Source organism: Belonocnema kinseyi, chromosome 9, assembly GCF_010883055.1.
Source record: "Belonocnema kinseyi isolate 2016_QV_RU_SX_M_011 chromosome 9, B_treatae_v1, whole genome shotgun sequence".
Classification (NCBI taxonomy): Eukaryota; Metazoa; Arthropoda; class Insecta; order Hymenoptera; family Cynipidae; genus Belonocnema; species Belonocnema kinseyi.
The window spans coordinates 81,085,229-81,108,100 of record NC_046665.1 but is presented as its reverse complement, the minus strand read 5'-3'; the positions used below and the strand labels follow the sequence as shown (position 1 = coordinate 81,108,100).

The 22,872-nt window shown below is 36.5% G+C and overlaps 1 protein-coding gene across 2 annotated transcripts in view; it reads left to right on the top strand.

Annotated features, from left to right (window-relative positions):
* Nucleotides 1-6,056: 6,056 nt before the first annotated feature.
* The window catches only part of LOC117179962 (sodium/hydrogen exchanger 9B1-like), a 22,083-nt gene continuing 5,267 nt past the window's right edge, over nucleotides 6,057-22,872 (top strand). The window contains exons 1-7 of one of the 2 annotated variants that reach the window (XM_033372219.1): nucleotides 6,057-6,302; nucleotides 6,549-6,857; nucleotides 6,933-7,133; nucleotides 8,930-9,105; nucleotides 9,383-9,501; nucleotides 22,203-22,364; nucleotides 22,622-22,768. In XM_033372219.1, coding sequence (XP_033228110.1) covers nucleotides 6,223-6,302; nucleotides 6,549-6,857; nucleotides 6,933-7,133; nucleotides 8,930-9,105; nucleotides 9,383-9,501; nucleotides 22,203-22,364; nucleotides 22,622-22,768 — 1,194 coding nt within the window. In that variant the 5' untranslated portion in view covers nucleotides 6,057-6,222. Of the gene's footprint in view, nucleotides 6,303-6,548; nucleotides 7,134-8,929; nucleotides 9,106-9,382; nucleotides 9,502-22,202; nucleotides 22,365-22,621; nucleotides 22,769-22,872 lie in introns of both variants that reach the window. The other variant, XM_033372218.1, reaches the window with a different exon arrangement.

Below are 22,872 nucleotides of genomic sequence, written 5' to 3'. Positions count from 1 at the left end.
TATGGGTCCATCCATATACCACGTGGACACTTTAAGGGGAAGGAAGGAGGGGGGTATGGCAAAATTAGACGCTTGTCCACGAGGGGAACCGAGGGGGTCGAGCTAGAATCCACGTGGACACACATTTCCCTAAATCTGTGGAAAATGTACTGAAATGAGACAAGGTATACTCTAGGTATACTCCAATTTTTATATTGCGCTTACGCACAATATAATTTTTATTTTTTTTCACGACTTTTTCTTTCAAATTCAAATCATGTTTAAGCTCACGTTCCTAAGTTAATTCGAATTTTTTCAGCCAATTCATCGCTCCTTTGGACTTTTTATAGTCCGGAAGCTCGTGACTTTAGTCACTTTACTACTCAGTAAAATTTCAGATTCTTTTTGTTTTCATAGTCAACAGTTCGAAATTCGTTGACTGGCTAACAGCTGTTGGTGCATTTTGCAACAATTTATCGTTAAACTGGACCAAAATTCGAGTGAAAAAACATCATTTTAGTACTCTTCAAACCCACGGGGAATGATTGTTTAGATGCTGAAAACAATAAGTTTGACTGGCAGCTCCTGAGTGGTGCCAAAGTCAAGTGGGAAACTGTCAAACATGTCAAAAATTCAAGTGAGAAAACGTAATTTTAGTACTCTTGAAACCCATTGAGGATGATTGTTTTGGTGCAAACAACTAACAAAGAATTTGACTGGCAGCTCCTGAGTGTTGCTAAAGTTAACTGGGAAACTGTCAAACATGTCAAAGATTCGAGTGAAGAAACCTCCTTTTAGTACTCTTCAAACCCGTTGAGGATGATTGTTTTGGTGTTAAAAACTTACAATAAGTTCGACTAGCAGATCCTGAGTGGTGCCAAAGTTAACTGGGAAACTGTCAAACATGCCAAAAATTCGAGTGAAGAATCGTCATTTTAGTACTCTTCAAACCCATTGAAGATGAATGTCTTGGTGCAAAAAACTAACAAAGAATTTGACTTTTAGCTCCTGAGTGGTGCCAAAGTTAACTGGCAAACTGTCAAACATGTAAAAAATTCGAGTGAAAAAACTTCATTTTGGTACTCTTCAAACCCATTGAGGATTATTGTTTTAATGCAAACAACTAACAAAGAATTTGACTATTAGCTTCTGAGTGGTGCCAAAGTTAAGTGGGAAACTCTCAAACATGTGAAAAATTCGAGTGAAAAAACATCATTTTAGTACTCTTCAAACCCATCGAGGATGATTGTTTTGGTGCAAATAATTAACAAAGAATTTGACTGGCAACTCCTGAGTAGTGCCAAAGTTGACTGACATTTTAATCAGCAACCGGATGAAAGTTTTGTCATTTTCATTAGCTAAAATTTTAATCTATGGGATACTTCTATACAAAAAATATATATATAAAAAAAGAAACTACGAAAATCTCACTTTTTATGCAAATTCACAGCTCGCAACAATGGGTTTCAAGAGTACTAAAATCACGTTTCTTGATAAAATACGTCCACGTGGACAAAGTAAGGGGATGGCCCCTATTTATTTCTGGTTTTGAAATCACAGTGACTGACCTGTAAATTACATCATGATTAGCCGTGACCAAACATTGTTTTTTGACATTCTGTCAGTCGTCCAAGTTCAAAAAATACGTAAGTGCCCTAGTGGTTCAGGGTTATTCTCCTAAAAATGGCAATGGTTAAGTCGACCTAAACGATAATGTCACTTATGTACCTTTTTACTTTGGACATAAGCTGTGAGCTAATTATTCATAGGTAAAAATGAAAAACAATTATGCACATCATTTTTCAATTTTAATTTTGTTAACCAGTCTCATAAGTCCTTTTTTCCAATGTTCTTCTCCGTTGGTCTACCTCTTTTGTTTATTAACACTGATAAAGTATTGATATACCTTTCGTTTAGTGTGTGAACACGACTCTATATAGCTCTGCTGGGATTCGAACCTAGGCCTTCGGGCCACTAGACCGCCATGACAATCTGTAGAACTGAGTTCGAATCCCAACGGAGCTATAGGGGTTTTTATGGGAAAAAATCACATTATGTTAATAATTTAACCGTATTAATACACAAACTAGAAAGGACAAGAAACGAACATCCAAAACAATTATTTACTTTCTTCCTATAAGCTTAGACAATTTTAAGTGATTTTTTGCAAAGATATTAGTCATTTGATCTTCAGATACATGGACATGAGTAGTGAAAGAAAAATACAGTGGAAATCCCATTTAAGTGCGGTTTCTGGCATAGTCCCAAATGGAAATGGCCTTCACTTAAAGTGAACACAACATTCGCCCGCTCCGAACGCAAACTGGCAGGCTGGCATGAACGCTTTCTGTTCCATTGTGAGGCATGACGTAACCTGATGCACTGGGATTTCCAGTGTATAATTAGGATTTCGCAGCCGCGGACAGAATCTATCATAGTTTGGGTTGGGTGGCTGTCTGTCATCCGCCATCCATCAACTTTTTCCTTGGGAGAGATAGTGAGAGGACAGGAAGTAGGGAAAGTGAGATGAGGGAAAGTGGCGAAGTTCAGGGGTAAGGAAGCGCCGGGAGGGGAAGTAAGGAGGCAAGCGAAAGGCCGGGGATGAAGGGAGGGAAATGACGGGGCCAATTGTTGAGGGCTGGCCAACTATTCTACTAATTATACTATATGGATTTCAATTGTACAGGTGTATTTTGTCTCATAATTATCGTCTAACGAAATAACCAATTTTCACTATCGCTGCGTTCTATATAAAAGTGACGTGGGGCCAACACAAGTGTGTCAAGAGAATTTCTCGAATATGGCGTCTCTATCAAATGCAATTGCCAGAGGACTTTTATGGCCGCTTTCGAGTTCTCGAAGCTCGTAATCGCAAACTCCCTAATTCCTTCGCGTAATAACCTTGGAACATTTAGAACAAGATAGTTGAGAAGTATCTAATAAGAGGCTTAGGGAAGAGGTTTTAACTTGATTCAAGAACTTAAAGCATTTACGACATTTATGTCAAACCTATCTATTTTCTATCCATAATACTAAAGTATGTTGGCTTCCGAGAAATTGACAACCCGTGAAGTCAGGTGTACACTTGCATCGCAATCTCTTGAAGTCTCCTCCTCTTGAAATATCTAAATTCTGCTGAAGTGAATACAATTCACATTAAGTCACTTGAAGTCGTTTGAAATCATATGAAGTCACATATATAGAAAATCACTTAAAATCACTAGCATCCTTCTGAGATCTGCTAAGATAAGTAACATTTTCTAGAGTCATTAAAATATCCTGAAGTATCCTAAAGTCAGAAGTGGTTTCACACTCGATCGATCGAGCTGTCAAGCCATTATTATACCATCGGTATAATTTTTTGTTTCATTGAGCGGCAGCATTTGAGGTTTCAAACAATTGCTTAATCAATGTTTCAATTATTCTATTATCTTCTATTATCTAATTGAAAGTAAAATAATTTAAGATTTTAAAGCGTTAAGAAATTGAAAATCAGAACAAGAATAAAACATTCAGAATTGAACTGTTTGAAATACAACTAATATATATCAAATTAAAAGCATTTTATGAACCGAATAATCATCATTTCAAGACCTTCAAATTTTCACAATATTTCAAACTAAAATGTTAAAAATTGTGTAGTAGGATGACTCGAATGAAAAAATGTCCTTTGTTTTGTCATGACACATTGAAAAAAATTCTTGAGTAAAAATAAATTAAAGTGTTTCACAATTTTACCACAAATTTTATATCTTATTATTTTATTTTTTACAATTTTTTTTAATTTATGGCTCTTTGTATAAAATTTTTGAAAGTGGTAATATTCACTTGATGTCTCCTGTGTTTCGACCTCGGTAAGCTACTGCTTCACAAAAAAATATCTCTTACTATTTTGTGATAGCTGGCCTCATTCACGAGCAAAAAAGTATATTAAAATATATATACATATATGCCTGGAAAACTATTTAGCTCGGATAAAAATAATAGAATACTTCTTTATATTAGTCGAAGGTGTGTCAAAATTTGACAAGTGGTTTTACATAAATAAAATGGCCCTAAAAAATTGTGCAAAATTTTCATTTTCCGAGTCGTTATTGTTATTTAACTTTTTTAGCATTGTTCTCGTAATTATTTTTTTCTCCCGATCGGTAAGAACAATCGCCATAATTTTTGGGATGTTTCGTTAAATATGTTCATTCTATAAAATAAAAATCATTTTACCATTGATGCATAAATATTGATGAAATTAGCAACAATTTTGATAAAAAAAATAGAATTCGTTCTAACTTCGCAATTGATTTCAATGCTTTAGTTGACTAATTACGATAGCTCGTTTAATTACGAAGATTTTGGTAAAAAAAAAATTAGGAAACTCGCATATCATCAAAAGTTGTGCGTTTTTTTGTGTTGATGTTCCGCGCTCCATGCCGCAGCGACGTTGAAATTAGCACAGGTAAGGATCTCAAAGTTGTGTAATTAATTGAAAAAAAATAAGAGTCATATCAAAAAAAGGAAAAACACCTCTGCATTCGTCTCGGAAATATCTAGATGTGAATTTTTTGGTTTTTTGTAAACCCATTTTTAAACAATTAGAGCATTTGTTGTTCAGCGCACTGTTGCTCCGTGCCCGTAAGTATGGATTTCAAAGTAAAAAAACTAAGTGTCATGTCAAAAAAGTAAAAACACCTGTGAATTCGTTTCGGAAATATCTCGGTGTGCTTCGAATGATCATAACTCATAAAAAAAAATTGTTGATCAAACTATGACATACTCACATAGCACACTTCCTGAAAAAATCTGGTCTTTTCTTGGCACTTGGTCCAAGTAGGCGAAAGAAAAAACTAGGTATGTCCTAGGTTTAATTTTTTAAAATTTTTCCCTTGATTCTGTAATGAATACTATTTTTGTTTAAGATGCTACATTCGTCGTACAATTTACGTGAAAATTAATTAATTTTGTTTAAATAAATAATGTAGGTATGAAATATGAGAGGAACATTTCTTTATTTTCAAAACAGAATAATATTTCTAAACAAAAAATAATTCTGACATCCCATGCTAGATTCTTAGAAAAATATATAAAATAATTTAAATTCCCAGTAATAACACCGCATGTCATGAAATGCTGATAGCATTTCCTTTGTGGGTTATAAATTTTCAGAAAATTAAATTTTCAGGACGCGAGACGATAGTGGATTTATTCCACAATAACGGTGACCCACAAAAAGTATACTGTCCTCGTTTCTTTGTCCACTCTAACAGAGTAAACTTTTTGATAGCGAAATTATTGCATTGGCCCTCAGATCTGAAGAATGGCAAACAGAAAATAAAGGAACTGGTGCATGAAGAATTAAAGGCTGATGAAAAAAAGATTTTCCTGGAATTAAAGAGCAGAAAACGGAGAACATGAGAGAATTATGAAGGGCTATCGCATGCGATGAGAATAACTGAAAGAAAAGGATGCGTCAAAGGATTCCACAGATATTGAATAATTCCTGGTTCCTCTTATATGAAATGTTTCCCGATTTCCCCCAGTTTTGCGCAGTCACCTGTAAAGTCTGCTTTTCTTAAAACTAATATTATCTTCTGAGGCAATTTTTTTTATTAAATTCTTTATTATCTGTGATTCAGGCACTATTACCTGTTTTTAAACCAATTTTATATCGTTTTCCAATGATGAACTTTAACTCAACAAGATACTTTCTTAAACTTGAGCACCAGTATTAAACTTCCCTACGTCAGTATCAAAAGTACAATTTAAACAGATTGGCTCTAACCGTAGAAAATTGACCATAAACTTTGAAAACCTGGTTGTAAAATTCTTAACGATATATCTCCCATCTTCTTTATTGAGTTATATAGGGTAGTACCGCAGTGTCCCGAATTCACCTGAACTACATTTTTGTTTTAAAACGTTGATAGGCGTATAGACGTCCCTTCCACTTCGTTTACGATCCGTAATTAGTTTCGAGTCGAGTGAACACAGTTATTTTAGTATATCGATATGCAATCCGATACCTGAACACACTCTAATTAACAAAATGCATCCAACTTCGTGACACTGAATCAATTTCAGAACATTTCAGAATTCACGAATTTGACAGAGTGCATTTTCATTTCTATTATTTACTTCTAATCCATCAAGCAATCAGTTCACACAGTTTAAACAAATATTGCTGAAATCATCCAATATCGTAGTAAATTAAAATCCAAAGTCTATTTCTGATTAGAAAAAAAATATTTGATGAACTTCCTTGGAAAAAAGGAAGATAAGGTTATCACCACGCGTAACAATGTTGAGGTTCCAGTTGTAGAACCGGAAGAGTAATCACTAATTATTAAATGCATTACAGTACTACCTCAACTTTTACAATTAACAGAAGAGTTGATTAAAAGTTTATAATTACATTATGATTTACTATGATACTGAATTTGGCAGTGGTTTGAACTTTTAATCCATTCTTTTGTTAACTGTCATATTTGAAATAGGATTGTTTAACAAACGCAGGTATGGAAATATTAATTATTGATTTAATAAGATAAAGTTTTTATCAAATTTATATTTTTCAGACCTATCGAATTGGAAAATTCAGATGAAACATGTTGTCATAGAATAACATGTTGTTGTCCCTTTCTTCGTGAAATAATTGTAACCCAGCCAATTTTAAAATGTGCTCAACTACAGATCACGTGGGCAGATTTATTTTGGCTCATCACTTGCATCATTATAACAGCAGTAACGTATCTGCTTCTCTACTGTTTAATTGGCCCTCCTGTGCTGCCAGGAGGAAGTATATTTGGACTATTCGTCATAATTGTATCTTCATATTTTCTTGGATGGACACTGACTTATATCCCCTACTTACAACTACCACCTGTGTTCGGAATGCTCTTAGCTGGGATTATTATTCGTAATACACATTTATTCAATATTCAGGAAGAACTTGGTTTCAGGGTCACTTCCAAGATTAGGCTTTTTTGCATGGCTTTTATCACTCTTCGAATTGGATTACAACTAACGACATCTCCCCTGAGAGAACATCCTGTTTTTGTAATGGCTTTAGCTCTGGTTCCCTGTTCGATGGAAATGCTAAGTGTTAGTGTGTGTGCAAAATATTTGCTGGGATATCCTTGGAACTGGGCTTTTCTCACTGGGTCCGTAAATATATTAGTGTTTTAAAAAAGAAGTTTAGTATTTTGTGATCCAGCATTGTTAAAAATGTATAGAAATTAAAATCAGACAGATAAACTAAAAATTAAAGGTTTTGAAACTAAAGAAGTTCAAATTTGGCAAATTCAGGACTAAAATATAACAATATACTTTGTATTTACAGTATGACACAATTTAACAATTTAAAATCGAAAGCACAACATATTTTAAAGACACTAAATTGAACGATTATAATTTTAAACTATTCTATAGATGCAAATTTTTTTTTTGCTGGAATTTAATGGTACTTAATTTTTAGGTTCTTCAAAGTTAGAAATTTCAAAATATTCGGGATTTCAGAATGAAGAACTTTAAGTTAAAGCTTTAAAAATAATAATAGAAAAATTTCATATTGAAAGCCGAAAATGTATTATTCAACATTTAAGCATTCCATATTGGACAAGTATAAATTAACAGAGGATAAAATGTAACGATCTTTAAATTAATGATTCAAAATGATTGATTTAAAGGAGAAAATGTTCCAAGTAGAGAAAATTAAAATTAAAGATGTCCTATGAAATAGTATTCAAAATATTGAAAAAAATTAAAAGTTCAAAACAAAACAATTTTAATTTTTATGTAAACTTTAAAAACAAGGCAGTTGGTAAATTAAAGCGCTCAAATTAACCATTTAAATTTCAAAAGCTCGAAATTGAACAATTTTAAGTTCAATATCTAGATATTTGTCATACATTTTTAAACTGGGAGATTAAAAAAATTATATGATAAAATTAAATATTTGAAAGAATCCAAGTAGCAGATTAATCAAGAACCAATAAAATAGGATAATTTGAAATTTAGTAATTTAAAATTCCAACCTCGAATATTGTACAATATAAATAGTTCTGTAAGGCTAGGAAGTTATTTAAGTACAAAACATGGCACCGATATAGTTCGGCACGTAATAGGGCGGTGGCTCATCTAACCATTTCTTTTTTTTTGGATGGAATTTTAATACCCGCCAAAAGTGGTCCTCCCATAACGAAATTTTACGAGTAAAATTCTTTTTGAGCCTGACAATATTTCCCGTTTGCTTCTTGGATTTGAAAATTCAAAAAAAATTCCTATAGTCTTAAAAATTGTATAAAAATTTTTGAATGTAATGTTTTTCTATTCAAAAGCAAGATAAAATTATAAATAGAAAAGTTTTTGTTTAATTTGGAATTTTTTATATAAAAAACGTGTTCTTTTGCGTTGAGTTAAATGCACAATTTTTTGGAAATAATTTGAATATGTCGCACTTAAAATATCTTGATCTTCAATCAAAGAAACATGCTATTATTTTGCTTTGTGCAAAAATGGAAATTTTGAGGCTTCGACATTTTTTTCGCGATTTTGGAACTCATACGAACAATTTTTTCCATCAAAGCAAAATAATAGCATGTTAATTTTTTAATTGAAGCAGAAGAAATTAAATATTCGACGCCCATATTTTTGGCGAGTATTAGAATTCCATCCAAAAAAATGGATAAAAGACCCAGCCTGATATGTAATTTACATGGGTAATTCACGAAGAAATCTCCAAGTTAGCAGAAAGTGGGGCGTACTTTACATATATATCACAGTAATTTATATGTAATATACGGAACCCTGGCACTGAAGATTTAACAGTTCAAAATTTAAGCCTTTGAAATTATCACCGATCTCAGAATTGAGGAATCAGAACTCTACAATTTTAAACTTTGAATAAGTTTCTAAATTTTTTAAATTAAATCTGTTTGGTAATTTCTTGAATTTTTAGCACTATAGTTGCCTGTATGTCTCCAGTAGTAACAGTCAATTGCATACTGGCTCTAGCTGAACAAGGATATGGTGAGGATAAAGGAATAGCTACACTGCTTTGTACAGCATCTTCCATTGATGACGTACACATTGTCGCAATTTATTCATTTTGTTTTTCTACTGTGTTTAGCCATGGTTTGTGCATATTTTACCTTTCGTATTTTTTGGATTTTCAGAGAAGATAATTGAATTACAAAAAAAGTATAATTAGGAAATTAAAAGGCAAATCAGCGATTCTCTGAAAAAAAAACATGATTGAAAAATAAAGTAATAACATTCATTATTATCGATAATAAGACCGCGGTAATAAATCTTGAAGTCAATTAACCTTCTCATGATTTCTAAGATTGAAGTAAAACCGATAATAGTAGGAATTTAATAATAATCTTTAAAATTGAATATCCTCTTCTAGACGAACTCAGAACAGAATGGTGGTCTTATATCCCAGGAGGAATAAGAGATTTTATTCTCAGCTTTATCGCCGGAACTTTTTTAGGCACGATCTTCATATTTTTTCCACACCGGAATCACGTACGTAATATCTTATAATCTATAGGGGCTGTGCATGAATTACGTAACTTTTTTTTTTAATTTGGAACGAAGTAACCCCCTTCATTTTAGTAAATTTTTGTCGTGAATTTATTTAGAGATCATCAAAAAATAACGTAAGACGATTTTGGGGAACGGAGGTTTTATAAAATCTTATTGTTTCTTAGGAATTAACAAAGTCATTTAATTTTCAATCAAGTACAGTAGGACTCGTCAGATCGGGACGAACCGGGTCTCCACTTTCGATCAGGCAGGTTGCAGAAACAAATCTAGCTACAGCTTCTGGTAGTGACGTATAATGTACAAGGCCCTAACATTTCAGTTGCCGTTACAAGCCGGCCAATGTTCATGCATACAGCAATGACTTCCGTCGCGTGGAGTCTGCCGCGTTTTTACGCCCGTGCGCCTACCTATCACGGTCAGTGGAGAAGTTTAGGAGTGGGGACTACATTCCTCTGAGGATTTCGATGTGACGAGTACCGCACAGTGGGAGGAAATGCACATTTTTCGTTCAAAAATGTCCAGAGCCTTCAATTTTGGTCCGATTTTTAATTATTTTTTAAAAATTAAAGTTCATTGAATTCTGAAGAGCTTGACGCTCTGAAATTTTGTCTCTTCTACTTGTTTCTTAATAATTTTTTCACTCAAAGTATGGAAAAACTGAAATTTTTTACGCTTTAATAACTGATATGGTAAACTTTATATCGTCTTAAATGAATGTTTAGGGACACAAAGAATACAAATAATTTGCTCATTAGTCCATTTATTTGTTATAAACCAATTTTATGAACAAATTAGCAAAGTCTTATTATCGGTAACAAAAATTCTGTTTACTAAAAGTGCTTCATATTAATGTAGGAATGATATATAACTGAAAAAATAATTTAAAAATTTATGATAACCATTGTTATAAACAATTCTTGTGGCAAAATATTAAAATTTCAGATTTTTTAAAATTATAATTTCCTTCAATCGTCAGGACGACTTCAGATATTTCTTAAAATGATAAATATTTAATAATTTTTGATGAAATCTAACAATTTAAAGTTTTATAAACAAATTAGATAAACAAATTCAAAATTTTGGCATTTCGCACAGAAATTTTTTTATTTTTGCATCTGAAATTTTAATATTTTGCCATAAGAATTGTTTATAACAATGGTTATTATAAACCTTAAAATGTTCTTATGATTATATTTCATTCCTACATTAATATGAAGCACTTTTAGTAAACAGAAAATTTTTTATACCGATAATAAGACTATTTGCTAATTTGTTCATAAAATTTGTTTATAGCAAATAAATTGACTAATGAGAAAATTATTTGTATTCTATGAGTCCCTAAACATTCATTTAAGACAATATAAAGTTTACCTAATCGGTTATGAAAACGTGAAAAATTGTTATGTAAAAAATTTCAGCTTTTCCATACTTTGAGTGAAAAAATTATTTATAAAAAAGTAGATTTTTTGTAAAAATGTAGGAAATTCTTGCTTTGAGAAACGAAAATAAAAAAGTTTCGGAAATTTTGGAAAATTTATGGTGAAATGGCCAAAAGTTACCGAACATTCCCGGAAATTTTCGGATAATTTGTAAATCACGCAAACTTTCCAGAAATTTAAGGTATCTATACGTGTTTAGAAGAAATACAAAGATTTCCAAAATTCACGGAAATTTATGAAAAAGGGCTAAATTTCCGGAAATTTATGGAAAATGTCTAAATTGCCGAAAATGTTAGGTGTCCAAAAATTTTCAAAATTTTTGTAAGCTTTCGGGAATTTATGGTAACTTATATATATTTTTTGTTTGTTTGTTAAAGGAGTAAAAACGGAAAATGCTCATGCACTAACCACATTCGAACTTTGGGGACTGCGCGTCCAATATGCGTACATCACGCATATTTACATAATATACATACACGTGAGATTCCCACATGGGCGCACAGTCCACAAGGAACGAAGGTGAGTGTGAGACTTACCAAACGGCTCGTACCCAATAAACTTTAACTCCTTTTCCTGCTAACCTAGAACTCCAGAACCGTTTATCGCATTACTTCAGAGTCATAGGTTCTAGGCTACTGAGCCGTGCTTTGGTTACCTGCATTCTTTCGTCTGCTTGGCGTTCTCCAAGTTCACTTAGTCTTCATTCAACCAGCCTCAGCTAGGTTGCGCGTCGTTCTCGTCAAAAGAGACAATGGTCTCTTCTCGGGTTCACCGGCCTTCGAACCTGTGAGGTAGTCTCCTGCACTACTGAGCCTCTCTCTCCCTGAGCTGCTCTTCTCTTTTTTTCTGTCTCAGAACCTTCTTAAAATACTGGGCGAGGGTATCCCATTTTATCTGAGAGCTGATCAACAGCGCTCCAACGTTGTCTGGCGTCACATTAACGCCGATCTCTCCTCCCAGGACACGCCTTTCAGCTGCCCATCTGGTGCACCTAACAAACGTGTGCTCTGCATCATTTACCTCATTTGGGCAGGAGTCGCAGTTAGGGCTAGGTTTCCCTTTCCGGCAGAATAAATAGGTGTTGAAGTGGCCGTGACCAGAAAGGAAGTGGATGATGTGATAATTCACATCCCCATGTCCCCTGTTGAACCACGGTTTCACTTCGCCTATTATCCTGGCGGTCCACCTACGCATGTTCTCTGCTTGCCACCGCTCCTCCCATTTCAGAAGCGTTTGTTGCCTCTCTTGGGTCGCGATGGTTTTGTCGGTGCTCTTCCTTTTGGCCTCGTATACCCTGTTCCTCTCGGCGCCAAGAAGGTCAATGGGGTTACGTCCCGCTTTGACCAACACCGCCGGACCGGATACGGATCTATACGCACATACCACTCTAAAGGCTCCTTTCCTCTGTGCTGCCAAACGTTTTTTCTTATCACATTCGTAGCTAAGGGCATCCGCCCAGATCTCTGCACCGTAGAGCATTACTGAGTTCGCCACGCTCAATAAAATCCTCCTTTTACAGCTTTTGGGGTTAGCGAGGTTCGGTATAAGCCTTGACAGCCTAGGTACCTAGTACCTAGGTACTTCAACACATTCACAGCTTCAACGTCGTGGCCGAGGATGTTCGCTGTGAATGGTTTCTTCAAGTACCTTTGTATAGTGAGAACCACCACCTCTGTCTTCTTGTTGGCAAGTTGGAGACCATGACTTTTTAGCCAGTCAGCTACCCTCTTGAGACCTCTTTCACAAGAAGCCTGGCCTCCTCTTCGTTCCGAGCCTTAATCATTGCCGCCAAGTCATCGGCGAAACCGATTAGCTTGGCTCCAACGGGTAAGCCTCATCATAAACGACTCCTGCTGCGACTCCTGCTGCGACTCCTGCTGTGACCTATGAGCTGCGTTTTCCCTCTGTCGTTTCATAGATGAGCTGCCTATCATTAAGGTAGTCACGTATTATGCGCAGAAGGTACACTGGAACTTCAAACCGCCTCTTAAGGACGCCAAGAATGTCAACTCATTTCACAGAGTTGAATGCATTCTTGACGTAGAAGGTGACCATAAAACAGACCTTCTTGGGCCAATAGCTTCCCGCCCAGGCTTATTCCACCTCTTGTAGAGCCTCCCTAATTGCTCCCATCATTGATCGGCCCTCCCGAAAACCTTGCTGGTTTTCAGCTTATCCTACTGCTGTCTGTACTGCCGCTCTTAGTCTGACACGTAGCAAGATTTCAAAGAGCTTCCTGATAACGTCAAGCATGCAGAGTGCTCTGTGATTCTCTGTGCCACACTTCCAGCACAGTCGACTCCTGTCCACCCCTTTACACTCCACTGCTGTATGCCCCTACTCAAAGCAGCGGAAGCAGCACACCGCCCACACTTTCACGCTAATTCTACATCGAACCCAGCCAACTTTTAGATGCCCAAGCTGCAAAAGCATTTTAGCATATAATTCCTTGAGCTGAACGAAGGCTATCAAGCTCCCCCTGGAGTCCTTCTTTGTCATATTGACAATCATCTTGTCGCTCATTTCGCATTCCAAGGCAGACTGAAGGGCCTTCTGCACTTCATCAGCAGTTGTAGCGATGTCGAGATCAAATATTTGGAGTTGCGTCTGCAGTATCAGTTGGCGGACAACTCCGGTCTCCTTTATTGCGCCTTGTAAGGCTTCGCCAAATTTTGATTCGTTTTTTGCAGTGGTTGATTTACCAAGTTCCAACAAAACTTTCCCCTCAAGTGTTTTCCGGATGGCCTTAATGTCCACACCCATAGCCTAGAGATTTACTAGCTTTCTGATGTTACTTAGCACCTGCGCGAAACTACGCTCTTCTACAGGCCGGATTATGACAGCCTCCAGGCGTGATCTTTGCCGCGTTTTTGTTTTGATGTCGCTTTTGCTGGCTTCTGCGCTGTCGGCTTGAGACTTTAACTCCCTTTTTTCTTTCTTTCAACCACGTCCACCCATTCTTTGGTAGAGCCTTCCACCTGCGGCTTCTTAGTTGGTCTTAGCGATTCTCCGCTGTTAGGACTCGGCGCGTTTGTGGCCGGTCTCTCTCTTTGTCTTGGAGACCGGCATCCTCACAGCGGAGCTCCGGTCCCTTACGGAACCCTGGGCAACAAAAGCAGGTTCGTTAGCGGTCTGGTTTTCTTTCGGTGGTAGGAGCGCGCTCGCGTCCTTGCTCACCTCTGTAAAGACTCCGGTAAGGCTTTGCATCGCCTTTTGAGCCGGCTCCAAGTTTTCCTTGATTTTGGTATCCATATTTTTTCTGCTGGTCACATAACTAGTCATGTTGTCCAGGCATATACGAAGTTGTACAATTGCATTCTCCATCCTTTGCAGTGCGTCCGTGTTCATTTTCGCACTTGTCGCTTCCTCCTGTCTAGAGATCATCAAAAATTCTTCTCTTATCGTTACTTTTTGTTGGTTTGCCATAAATATTGTTCCAGCGCTTCGAGCGTGGAACGGCGGGCCTAAAAAACTGGGAACGGCTATATCCTCGGACCGAAGTCCTACCCCAGTGTCCGGAGGCCCAGCCTTCGTTTATCCGGTCCCGGAATGCACGGACGGACCGGACTCGCCAAGAGCACTGCAGATTCCGACCTCTGCAGCCACCGCGCACTTCCTGATCAAGACCCGAAGGGGCTGGATTCCTGATGACCGACCGCAACTTACACCTCGGCAGAGCAATCTCACAGCAGCCTCATCCTCGTAACCGGTTTGAGGAACTACAAGTGGGTCATGATCGGCACCAATAAAAACCAGTCTCTCAAGCATCAAATTATAAACCAGTGAGGTTCTAATTTCGGCAGTCACGGAAAGAAATTTTAAATCGAAATACTCACGCGCAGCAGCTAGAAAAAGTCTTTTTATAACTGCTTTTTACCACTGAGTTGGAATTGGTCACTTACCACACGCAATACATGCCTCGAAAAGCGAACATTTCGTGCATGCGTTACAAAAAATATATTTCAACCAGAATGTTAAGCATTGAAGACAAAAAGACAATCTTTCTACAGAATATTTGAATTTGCAACCAAAGAGCTTAACTATACACTAAAAACATAGTTTTCTATTAAAAAAGCAATTCCACACAAAAACATGTATTTTGAATCTAATAGCACAATTTTCTACCGAGAAGAATAATTTTCTACCAAAAGGGACGAATTTTCAATAAAATATATTTTTAACCAAATAGTTGAATTTTCTACCAAGAAGATTAATTTTTGACAAAAAAGACATATTTTCAACAAATGCAGTCTACCAAATACAGTGAAAATCTGCAATAGCCCTCCCGCCAATAGCCTATCCGAGAATTGACGCCGCTCCGCATGTAGGTGTAACAGGTGCTGCGCGAGGTGCGCGGGATTTTCGGCTGTCACTCAGGCGAGCAGTCAGGCGTGAACAAACAAAAGTAGAGCAGGATATAATGCGTTATTTGCCACCCACCGTCAGCCCCGAATGCGAGGCTATAGAAGAGTTTCACTTTAGTTGAATTATGACAAATTTTCGATCTGATAATATTCAATTTAATATTCAATCGAAAAGAAGAATTTTTAAATATTAAATTATGAATCTTCAACCAAAATGATCAATTTTTCAGATAGTAGTTCATGTGTCAACCAAAGAGTAGAATTAAGTTAAGTTTTTATGTAAGAAGCTTATAGCGCATTCGTTTATCCTGCACTGGTGTACTCTAAGAGCACTGCGATAGCTCATGGTTACTTTTTCTTACTTCATCCTTCTTACTTCTTCCTTCTCACTCCGACCTGCTTCGGTGCAGATCGGAGTGCACCAGTGCAGAATAAACGAATACGCTACTACTTTTATACAAAAAAGACGAATTTGTAACAAAATTAATTTATTTTGAACAAAAAGAAACACGTGATTTGAACAAATACTTACAAGAAAAAAAGTTAATTTTCAACTGAAAGAGATTATTATTTAGCTGGACAATAATATTATCAACCAAACAAGGATAATTTCTACAAAAAGAAATGAATCTCTAAACCAAAAAGGAAAACAAAATTAATGAAATTGTTGAGTTTTCAAGACAAATAGACGAATTTTCATAAAAACAGCTGAACTTTCGAGAAAATAAACAAATTTTTAACCAAAAAAGTGAATTCTGAACCAGAAATTTATTAAATGATGTTTTAACCAAAATTATTTGGATTTTCTCATTGGCTTTATTAATTTATAAGTTTGCATTTAAGTGTAAAACAAGAAGAAAGGAAGAGGGAAACAGGCGAAAAACTGTCAAACCTGCTATAAATAAATACGAATTTTGATCATTTTTAGACCGAATAATTATGGTTTAAATAAACATTAATGATCTTTATTAATACTTAGAAAGTATTAATTTAGTGTTATTTTAGTAGTTTCTCATGGAAGCAGGGTGAGAGCGGTTACGATAGTCGTCTGGGAAGGGCCACAGTGGAACGAAATCGCGAAAAGCTCGCTAAAAGTATAAACTATTCATTAAATGGGCTAAATTCACTCACTCACGGGTTACTTTCACATTTTTGTGGTCGCTGATTGCGAATCCAATGCCAAAAACTTAAAAACCAAAATAAAATAAATAAAAACAAAAAACTTTAGTATTTTTTTATGGATAATCTGAATCTGCTATAAAAAATGTTGGCTCTTATTTAAAATGTTTTATTTACCCCCCCCCCCCCCCCCCACCTTCCCGCGACATATATGAGGTGTGAGGTAAATTTTTGGTGGGGCGCTTTTCTCCCTCGAAAATAAAAAGTTTTTATTACTGCCATTATTTTCGTGAGAGCGTATTTCTTAAAATATTTTCGATGTCTCAAGATAACACTCTGTGGTTATGGTAAGTTGTAAAGCCGAAAACTTGTCATTCACTGCTTCGCCATATTGGATCCGCCATTTTGTTTTTTATTTTTTTGACATCGGATTCCTAATCAGCGACCCTGAAAACTCTCATATAACAATTTCAAGTAAAATCCAAAATTTGTTTAGCATCATGTTCCGCCATATGGTTTCCGCCATTGTTCGGATTTTTGACATCAAATTCGTAATCAGCGAGCCCAAAAATGTGAAAGTAACCCGCGAGTAACATAATTTGGCCTATTTTATAAACATTTTATACTTTTGGCCAGCTTTTCGCAATTTTGTCCCACTATGTGCCACAGTTCGCGAGTACTGAAACAAGTATATCGCGCAATAGCACGCAATCCAACTGGAAACGGTTCAGACGGTCCTGAATTTTTACATTTCGATGCCCACGAATTTATACCAAGGCTATTTTGTAAACACCCCCCGACACTGGGTTGAAAGCGAGAGCTTGGTGTTCTTATTGATATTAACTAATTTTAAAAAAAAGTAAGTTCATTGAGGTTTCAAATTGATTTATTTATTTAACCAAATTTATCTGTATATTCAATCCCTAATTTTAGAACATCTTTAAAAGAATAAGAAGGGGGTGAGCGGTTCTCTCCCTAGGGATCACCTGACCTAATAACTGGGGAGAGGGCTTTAGGGTCTAATCGGAGTAACTATCTGAAGAAGTCGAACTCTGGGAAATTGACCGACTATAGTCTGCGAGACCTGAACCAAGGAGAGATCCTTCCAAGGTAATAAAAGCTCCCTTGAACATCGAGGACGCAAGTTCTTATGCTCCTAAGCCATGATGTGATCGCCGCATCAAGAGCTACCAAAGGGTTACCAAATTCTTAAAATCCCCGGCGCACCCCCGTCAGCCGAGGTGGACACGGTGGAGTTACAACGAAATCTCCTAACGGAGTACTTGGAGATAAGAAGTGGAATTCCTTAGTGTAGAGATCCTTCCTCTGCAAGCAGGGCTCTGCAGGGGCTGTCCTTTATTTTCCGAACGACTCGTAAGACCATCATGGTCGACAAAGGCAAAACAACCAAAAATAACGAGAGCTCCAACTCGAGGCCCTCATTTACCCGTCGTAAAAGTTGTAAAGGCCTGTAAAATTAATTACAACAACCAAGGTTCCGTGGTCGAATAAAAGAAGACTGGGCATTCTGTAAAGGGGAAAAACCTTACCGGTGCCCAGGAAAAGAGGGTCCGTATAGCGCGGCTCTCAAACAGCAGCTCGGAAAATAGCAGTGTGGTAGTGGTACAGACATGTATTCCCGTAATAAAAGAATCCTGGTTTTTCAGTGAAAAGATTCGTTGCTTAGAAGAATTGTGCCCAATATATAAGAAGCCACGCAAAAAAAATCACCACGGGCATCCATAGTTGTCAAGGATGTAGATGGGTTTTGGATTCCTAAGCTTTGTTCCAGGGACCTTACTGCTATTAAGGTGAGACTCACGGGCAGAAGTGGAGACAGACTAGGTGTTTAAATCGGCTCAACGTATTTCCCAGGCGACGCCGAGTCGCTGCCACCTCCTAGAGAGGTCTACGCTCAAATTCAGAACTGTCAGAAAAATAGAAGTCCTCTGTTGTTGTGCTGGGACGCAAAGTCTCACTATACATTCTGGAGAAACGCAAACATCCACAGAAGAGGAAAGTGTTTAATTTAATAACTTAATAATTAATAATTTATTCTAAGCTCGGAAGAACTGAGGAGCAAGATAGTGGAAAATTTCATAATGGGAGTCTTAGTCGGACAACTAAATATATATATTTTCTTTTCGCCCTAGGAAACCCAGCTGTATTAAAGATGAGAAACTCCAGGAACAAACTATGGGACTCACGTAAAAAAAAACTCAAAGGCAGGTTCGTGGAATTCCTCACAAGCTACGGTACTATAGATGAGTTCGTGCACTCTGTGGATTTTGTGCTAGGGGCTCTGATTACATCATATGAGAGCAATTGCCCTACTAGTGCAATTAAATCTAAAAATGCATCAAAATAGTGAAACACGCACCTAGATAAACTTTATGCAACAGGGCAAACAGAACTAAATTGCCTTTAGGCTTGAACATCTACAAAACAGCTAGGTATGAATACAATCAAACATAAGAGCTTACAAACAGGTAGATTATTAATCAGAGAACATGCCAAATACAGCGAGGCTCTACAAGATCCTGGAAAAAATCAAGAAGCTTGACTCGGGCTCATAAGATTCGATGTTGGCGTGTTTGCCGAAAACGAAAATGAACCGCTGAATCACTTTATAGAAATCCACTAATCAGGTTTTCAGCAAACTCAAACCGAACGAAAAAGGAAGGCTGGGGCCAGGAGAGGGAGAAGGCCTACTGCCCCCTTGAATTACCGGGGCTACACCAAATGCTCTTACAGATGGACATGGATTTCTTTGTCCCTCACTGACGGAATTACTTAGGACAAGCATTGTCCTTAAACATATGCAATCGGCATGTAAGGACAGCATAGTGGCCCTTATTCCAAAATATGGGAATAAGGGCTACGCTGCTGCTAAAGATTACAGGCCGATTGGTTTAACGTTCTCATTCTGAAGATGCTAGAGAAACTGGTCAAAAGATATATCAGGAATGAGGTGCGTTTAGCATTGTAGAAACTCTGTGCTGCTTGGTTGAATCTGCGCTTCATGCTGTCGTGGCAAATTAAAGCGACAGTTCAAACAAGGAGGATATGCTGTGGGAAAATACGCGATACCCCTCTAGAAGTCATCTGTCGGGAGGCTTCAAGGTGTGGCGTCCCAGACCAGCTACTCAGCTGCATAAGCAGCATGTTACGCTGGAAGCGACTCAAAACCAGATGAGGTGAAGGCCTAGTCAGAGGACTAGCACCGCGGGGATGTCCGCAGTGAGGTTTGTAGTCTTCACTTTTGTGGTGTTTTATAGTAGACGACTTCCTTCGTGGACTAAATAAGGAAAAGGTATTATAGCCAAGGACACGCGGATGACTCTGTAATCCTAATCAGGGGGGGGGGGCTCATCTAAAAACGTTGATGGCTCTTAAAAAGTCGACGCGACACTTCGTTGAACTCTGGTGCTACAGCTCAGGGCTCTAGGTAAATCCAGAGTAGATCAGCCTAGTCATTTTTCCTAGATATTTTAAAGTGTCGAAACTTGATGCATTTCCTTTCATTCTGTGGTAAGAGGCTAATTATCTTAGAGTCAGCTAAATACATTGGAGTAATCCGACGGGCTACTCACTGGGAAATCTGGAAATCTTAAAACTATGAATGTGATAGTATCAATAGACTTCGCATAGAGAGTGTTAAGATTTCTTGGAGACTGCTTTTGCCCAGATTTCCAAAACTTCTCGAGATCTGGACTCTGGAGGAGCAATCAAATTCGGCTAAACTCGGCGGGGCCCGGATGGAGTCGGTCAGAGTTCCTCAAAGAATTCTACTAAGATTTCCCGCGCAGCAATTTGAGATTTCTCAGTGACTAGCCCCTCGGGGTAATCCTAGCAAACTTAACTGGGCGATGCACCTGGAGACCCAACGTAGGAAGTTTGTTAAAAATTTGCATGTGCAGAAGAGCCTTTCGTTTGGTAGTCATGGGTGAAACTCGAAATGAAGAAGGACAGGCGAGAGCAAATAGATGCCTGGCAAGAGCAAATAGATGGAGTTAGTGCATAAACAGTGCTTTATATATTGAACTCCACGGCAGCCCCTACCGGGCTATCAATAGGTGCTACAGAGAGCGTAAGATTGCGCTGACGAAAAAATGTTTACAATAAGTCTGTTTACCTTTCCTTTTTTAGTGATACTCAGACTAAAAAATATCTTACCTAAAAAACGGTTTTGATCACGCAGCCCTTTCCCCGTGCCAGAAAACTTAGAAGAATCGTTTATCTACGCTTCCAAAGTTTTTATTTACTTTATGCGCGGCCCCATAATGTAATTATTCTATTAAAAACCTTTTCCAGATTAAAATTTTTTTTAATTTCATACAGAAAGTTCAATATTGAACATTAGTATGTGTACTTTAGGGTGGTCCAAAATCATACCTGTTGAAATTTTTTTTTAACTAAAAGACTAAAAGGATCAACATAAACAAACAAAAAACTTACTTTGAGCTTTCAGAGGACAAGCGAGTGTGTCTACGAGGGTGATTTAAAGGAAACAAATTATAAAACTAATTTCAGAACGACAAAATTGATTGTAATTTTTATAGAATCAAGTCTTACTAAAAAAAATAAACTTCTCATGACCAATGTAAAACATTTTATGAACAAATATTTGTAATTTACAGCATTTGTTTGACGTTTAAATATTTAACAATAAGCGATATACTTAATTGAATACTTAATTAAAAAATACGATAATAGTTTAGACAAAAAATGTTGCTCTTTACAATGACAAATTTTCACAATAATTGCAGGAAATCCGAAATTTAAAAAATTTATTTGCGAAAAAAATTGTTTGAACAAACAAAATTTATTTTACAAATAAGAATTTATTACAAAATAAGTTACTAGTATCTAAATCACGTATATATTCAATAATAAGCAGCAAAGCTAACTAAATTTTTAAAAAACTGGAATTTTATACCCCTTTTTAAGAAAAAGTTACAATTAAATAATAATAAATTGTTTAAACAAATACTAAATGCTTGAAACTAAGATAATTATCCCTAAAAATGATTAATTGTCCAATCAAACATAAACAATCTACCTTTCAATAAGTGGGGGAAAAATTATTTAAATAAAAATAAATTGCTCAAAAAAAAATTAATTGTTCAAACAATTGTTAGTTAATTTAAAGTAATTAATTAAAATTTAAAGTAATATAATGGAAATGATTGATTAGACTCACCAACAAATTCCTAATATCTCCCGCAAGCTGAGTTTAAATCCAGAAACCTGAATCCCACAAAATGGGGGGGGGGATGGCATGCACTCTATCCGAAAGTCGGTTTTTTGGACCACCCTAGTGTACTTCTAGGGATTATTTAAGCCAAGATTCGTTTCAACGACTTTAGCTGATGTATGGAAAATTCGATGCTTTATTTTCGTGCGAAATTTAAAACGGTCATAAGAATGCAGAAAATATAGGCTTTTCGTTTGCATCCTTCAAACTACACCAAACTCTCGCTTTCTGTCACCCCATTCTCGGCCTTCCTAGAACTGCTGGTTCCCGCACTTTCTCATGTGAGCAGGCGAGACTGGTTACAAAATTATATTTTTACGCTTCGATCCCTCCGAAATCAGTCTAAAGCAATTTGAAGGAAACCCCCGACACTTTGCTGGAAGCGAGAGTTAGGTGTATTTGAAACAAATACTGGCAAAAACCTAGTTCAGTGTGAAACGTAATCATCGAAGCTTCTCTGTGCCGATAAATGTTAGTAACAGCAATCTCGATTTTTTCCAGAAATATGCACTCCATTTTAGACTAGTTTCTTTAGCTGTGGCTTCTCTTATGTTTGCTTTAGTAGTATCAAAAATATCCGTAACTGGCGGAGGATTTTTTGCATCAGTTATTATGTCTTTTGTCGCATCCTCGGGATGGCGAATTATATCAGCACCATTCGATGTAAGTACTCTATATTTTATCTTTGTCTGACGTCAAATATTTACGATCATAGAAGGAAGATAGTAAGTCTTTAGAGAAAAGAGTGTTTTCATAATTTTAAGGATAATGATTTTAAGGAAACTTTTAATTTTTATAACATTTTATAAAGTCTAATACTTTTTATGTACTTTTTACGAATAGTATTAACTCTCTCTGCTTTTAGAATTTGTATAAATGGTAAAATAATGGCAATTTTTTGAATATTCACTCATGTGCAGCTAACGCCATTTAGAAAATCTGGCTACATAATATGGCATTTGATGCAACCAGTATTGGTAGGAGTGATTGGAGCCGATATTGATTTTCACGACTGGTCTTTTGACAGATTTGGTCTTCATTTAACCTGCATTTTCATAGGACTAACAGTGAGTATATAAAAAAATTAAACAAATTAATACATTTCACCAAGGAAAAAATATAATAAATAAATAATAGTGACAGGGTTGCTACAGGCCAGGCGATCCTGAAA